The 5749-nt window shown below is 37.9% G+C and overlaps 1 protein-coding gene across 1 annotated transcript in view; it reads left to right on the top strand.

Annotated features, from left to right (window-relative positions):
* Nucleotides 1–5749, top strand: part of LOC106884213 (uncharacterized) — a 60848-nt gene that overhangs the window by 52965 nt on the left and 2134 nt on the right. Inside the window, exon 13 of the mRNA XM_014935462.2 lies at nt 1845–1917. Within this exon, the coding sequence (XP_014790948.1) occupies nt 1845–1917 (73 nt within the window). The remainder of the gene's footprint in view (nt 1–1844; nt 1918–5749) is intronic.

The following is a 5749-nucleotide window of genomic DNA, read 5'->3' on the forward strand; positions in this document are numbered from 1 at the left end:
GGTAGTATGATCTCTTGTTTGTTTTTGTCAGCTTCCTTAAATTATTATTATTATTATTATTATTTTTATTATTATTGTTTTTGTTGTTGTTGTTGTTGTTGTTGTTGTTCTTCTTCTTCTTCTTCTTCTTCTTCTTCTTCTTCTTCTTCTTCTTCTTCTTCTTCTTCTTCTTCTTCTTCTATTTCTTCTTCTTCTTCTTATTATTACTAACCAGAATTTATATTTTTATGACTGTTCTATCGAGCGCAGCTCATGTGCTTTGAGTATGTACTGTGGTTTGTTTTAGTGTTACTTTTATTGAAAGTGAAGAGCCTAGCAGTACTAGTTTCTGTATGCTACATATATATTCGTAAGTGCTAGTGTTTTGGTTATTCATTTCTATGCTTTTTATCCATGCCTGTTGCACCTATTATCATAGGGAGTATTTTTGTCTTGAGGCCCTCACATTCGGATTATCTCTATTTCTATATATTTGTATTTCGAGAGTTTCTTCGTTTCTTTTAGAGATACATTGTCATCTATTGGAACTGATATGGCGATTAGAGGCACTTTTCCTTGGCACTTTTTCTGTAGTCCTATAGCAGATATTTTACAGTAGTTTTCTAGTTGTGTAAGGCCTCTGTGAAAACGCGTAGCCTCGTGGTTAGGCTGTTCTAAACAGAGTGACGCGTTGTGTTCTTGAGCAAGCCACTTCATTTTACATTGCTCAAATCCCCCATTCGATCAGGGGTGAATGTTGACTTGCGCATCTAGCCAATGAGATGGTGTCATTCGGAGGCTAAAAGGATGTAAAACGCATTTTGACCAGCGATGTGTAACAACATCTAATAGCTGGTTGGACACGTGATCACGTGATCATAAGGCCTCTACTACTTTCAATTTGTTATATACATAACCTATCTGTGTCAGATTTTGGGTGGTGTATTCTAAATTCCGTCATTGTTTTTCTTGCTTTTCTGTATAGTTTGGCTAGTTCATTTCATGTCTAATTAAGAATATAGCAACTGTAACTTGTAACTGGGACAGCTAGAGTATTGATGCGTCTGTCTTATTATTCGCATTGAACTGTTTTAACTCTCAATCTAATTTGTCTATAATATTCCTTCCGTATCTTTTCTTTAACTTGTGTGTATTGTGCCGTATCTCATTGATTCCAAAGTATTTGCATGACTAGGTTTGGTCTAGTTCTCTTATTTCATTTTCTTTATCTAGAGTGATGGGTTGTCTCTTATGTGAGCCATTCAGGTGTTGTGTCTCTAGCTCCATTGGCTCTGATTGAACTTCTCTGCCAGTGCCTGGGGTGTCCCTGTTAAATATTTTAACAGAAGTAGGAAACCTTTTCGTGTCGTGTATTATTATTATTATTATTATTATTATTATTATTATTATTATTATTATTACGGTGAGCTAACAGAAACATTAGCATGCTTAGCAAAATACTTCGTGAAACTTTATCCATCTTTACGTTCTGAATTCAAATTCCGCTGAGGTCAACTTTGCCTTTCGGAGTACCAGTTGCATATTGGGTTGGTGTAATCGACTCATTGCTCCACCAAAGTTTCAGGTCTTTTGCATATAGTACAAAGAATTATTAATCTGGCGTAGGGCTGGCCGAATCGTTAGCGCGGCAGACGAAATGCTTAGCTGCATTTCTTCCGAGTTCAAATTCCGCTGAGGACAACTTTGTCTTTCATCATTTCGGTGCCGATAAAATAAGATTTAGTTGGGTCACTGTAATTGGTTAAAGCTATCCTCTAAAAGTGGTGACCTTGAGCCAAACATTGAAACAATTGATGTTATTAACAATGTATGACATTTAATCGCCAATATATTTTCTATTACAGTCTCAGCTAACTACTATACCGATACAAGGCTATCTTAACATAACTATTACCAAACCATTAAGTTATGGTCAAGGTACGTGCTGTTCTTGTTATTTTCTGTATATCCTACGAGTTTATTTTAAATTATGATTCCAAATATATTTCAGTACCTGCAAGATCGCAATAAAGTACTGCTCACACATCAAGGGTGGTGCTTCAGACATATGCAATCATATTCTGGAACGGATCCTGAGAAAGATCTCTCGACTAATTTGAACTGAATTATTTATAGACACTCAAACCTCTGGTTCACATCTTTACTGTTTCGTCTCCCAGTCATTTTTATTTCCTAATATGGCTTCTGCCCGCAGAGCTGGCTGGCTCTTTTATCTTCAGCATGTAGGTTCCCCTCAATCGACACGTCTCTCTACCTTTCGTCATCCTTGTTGTGTCCGACCTCTTCACACTCGCAGTAACTATAATACTCGTCCCTTCTTCCTCAAAACATCGTTCCCTTGGAATCTGATCCCTGCTCAGGTCTTTACTACAGATGTTGACTTGTTATAGCTTAAAAAGTACGTTAATTACATGAAGCTCACTATACTGAGAGGGTCTATAAAGGTCATGGATACTCTTCCTTCTTCCAGGCTTAACAAGTAAAAAACAAAAAGAAAACAAAAGCAAAAATAACAATAAAACAAAAAGTAAAAAAGAAACAAATACATGCACGGATAGGACAAAAAAATCAAAATGAAAGCAAATACTCCATACAAGAACTTCTCCCATTTCGTTGCTTTGCTCTGTTGTTACATCGGGTTTTCGTTCTGTGAACGTTCGTCGAAACGACTGTAGTAGAGTTTGAACTCTTAACGGTAAAAACTAGGGTATTAGTCTACTTTAATACCAATAATCAGTGGTGGTCCGGTGAAGCACTCAGACATAAGAACAACTGTAATTCCATACTCGTTACCGGCGTTAGTCACTTATAAATATAAATATGATATTATCCTGTTTGTAGCTGGAAAGAATTAAGAAATGTTTATTTCTGTGTTTGCATTTCGAATACATATCTTGTCTTCCGAAAGACCTTTTCGAAAATGTGGAACTTCGCCAAAATTAAGAAGGCATCTGTTCGAAATGTTGCTGTAAGAAGTTACAATGTCAACCACAGACAGAGAGTTATTGGTTGAAGTATTACGTTTCATTTTAATTCAAGTTGCCAACGTAGAGTGTCATTAATGTGGATATTACTTTGCTTCCATTACACTACTCACGTGTTCGCTTTTTTATGTGAACAAAGACTGAAGCGTTTTAGCTTGGTTGAAAGTCAATGTTGATCACTCGAACAGATGAAATATAAGAAAAAAGAAATTTCAGCGGTGATCATACTGTCTTTTTAGGGGAACCACGATTATATAGTTCTAAAGAGTGTTTTGAGGTAGATTTGGCTGCTGTTCTTGGCGAACAAAGTATCAATGTAGAATGGCTTCAGATTTTCCATTGTCTGCCTCGACACACATACACACATATGCCCATACACACATACACACACGCACACACGCACACACACACACGCACACACACACACACACGCCCGCATGGACGCACGCACGCACGCACGCACACACACACATACACACACACACACACACACACACACACACACTCTCTCTCTCTCTCTCTCATACACACATACACCCCCCTCTCTCTCTCTCTCTCTCACACACACACACACGCTCGTACGATACTCAAGCTATTAGTGAGAGTACTTTTTGCCGGATTGCTTTTATGATCCTCTCTGGATTTATTTTTTATAAAACTTTATGTTTGATGAAAAAATAAAATTCTGTTGTTAGGTAAAAATAAGGATCATTTGTTTTAACTTTAATTTCATTTAAATAGTAAAATAAATTTATGTTTCTGGAGACGAAACATTCGACCACATGCACACAGGCACACACACTCACATGCACACACACAGTGGCAAGCCAGGATACATTAATTAATTAGTAAATGAGTTAAAGAGACTTACTAGTATTAACAACTTAATCTGTTTCAAATCATCACCATTTAAAAAAAAAAGGAATGACTATCATATACCATAATGTAGTGCAAGCTATATTATGGCTATAAAATGATTGAATGCTTGCAGCTGAAGTGATTTTCATCGTAGGTGAACACTGATTAGGCAAGTGTCGGTTCACTATCATCTAGAAGTGCTTCTGTGACCGTGCTACTGAGTAACTACCTGAGACTTTCTTAGAACTTTAGAACACACTTACGAGGAAGTTTCAAGTAGACATGAAAACACTAAATCTCCAAAGACTTGTTCTAAGTTTTTTATTTAGCAGAAGCCGATACCAAAGGCATCATTCTGCATCTAAGTCGAACACATCCGAACTTACACTCTCAAATATTCCTTTCACAAATTACACATCCTCTCCCTCTCTCCCTCTCCCTCCCCCCCCCTCTCTCTCTCTCTCTCACACACACACACACACACACATACACACGGTTCAGTGGTTAGAACATCAATGGTTAGAGCATCGGGCTCACAATCATGCGGTAGTGAGTTCGATTCGCGGACCGGGCTGCGTGTTGTGTTCTTGAGCAAGACACTTATTTCACGTCACTCCAGTTCACTCAGCTGAAGAAATGAGTTGCGACGTCACTGGTATCAAGCTGCATCAGCCTTTGCCTTTGCCTTGGATAACATTAGTGGCATGAAAAGGGGAGGCTGGTATGCATAGGCGACTACTGGTCTTCTGTAAACAGCCTTGCCTGGACATGTGCCTCGGAGGGGAAATGTCTTGGTGTAATTTCATGGTCATTCATGACAGAAGGGGGTCTTTATACATACATGAAGGGGTGCTAAAAGTTCCTGGCTTTAAGGGTATCATGAAAGGCCTGTTTGTAGGCCCAGTATTCCAAGTTCTTTTACTGGACTTAGAGAAAATGAAAGACCGCTGCCATAAGTGTGTGAATCTGAGAGAGGAATATGTTGAATAAAATCATTAACTGATCCGCCAGTATTTTCTTTTACACAAAGCCAGGAACTTTTCAACACCTCTCGTGTAATATATATATATATATATATATATATATATATATATATATATATATATATATATAATTAAAAAAAAAGAAAAAAGACAAGAAAAAACAACAACGCGAGGACGTGGTACATGTATAGTATTAATAAGACGCTCAGAGATAGAAAGAAAGAGTGGTTAGTTGAAAAGAAAAAGAAGGAAGAAAATCGGCAGCAGTTCACGTGTAGTTACATTTTGGAATGACCGGAAGTAGATGGACAAAGAGAAAGTGCTTTCTGGGATAGGAGAGTGTGAAGAATGGTTCGTATCTGTGTGTATGTGTGGGTGTGCGCACGTGCGTGTGCGGTTGCATGTGTGTATGTATGGTAGCGTGTGTGTGTGTGACAGTAACTGAGTCTCTGTGTGTGTGTGTGGTGGTGGTGGTGGCGTGTGTGTGTGGTGGTGGTTGCGTGTGTGTGTGATGCCGTGTGTGTGTAAGGTAACGTGTGTATGTGTGATACAGTGTGTGTGTGTAAGGTAGCGTGTGTGTGTGGTAGTAAGTGAGTGCGTGTGAGCGTGGTAGCGTGTGTGCGTGTAGTGGTAAGTGTGGTAAGTGTGTGTGCATGTAGCTTTCTTCAGCTGAATACACGTCATTGATTAGTTAAAATTACCCAAATACGACAACTTTAGCACGAAATAACTTTTAAACTACAAAATTTTGTCAAAAATGTTAAGAGTAAACCCTGTTCTACGTGACACATTCAACCAGTATCCGAAGTTTTAAACTGTTTAGCTAAAAAAAAAAAATTATTAAAAAAATCTGTGACTATAATTCATAGTTTAAAGAGAACAGAGAATAAACATAGAATATCACTTTTTAATCATATATATATA

This window comes from Octopus bimaculoides, chromosome 9 (assembly GCF_001194135.2).
Source record: "Octopus bimaculoides isolate UCB-OBI-ISO-001 chromosome 9, ASM119413v2, whole genome shotgun sequence".
Lineage (NCBI taxonomy): Eukaryota > Metazoa > Mollusca > Cephalopoda > Octopoda > Octopodidae > Octopus > Octopus bimaculoides.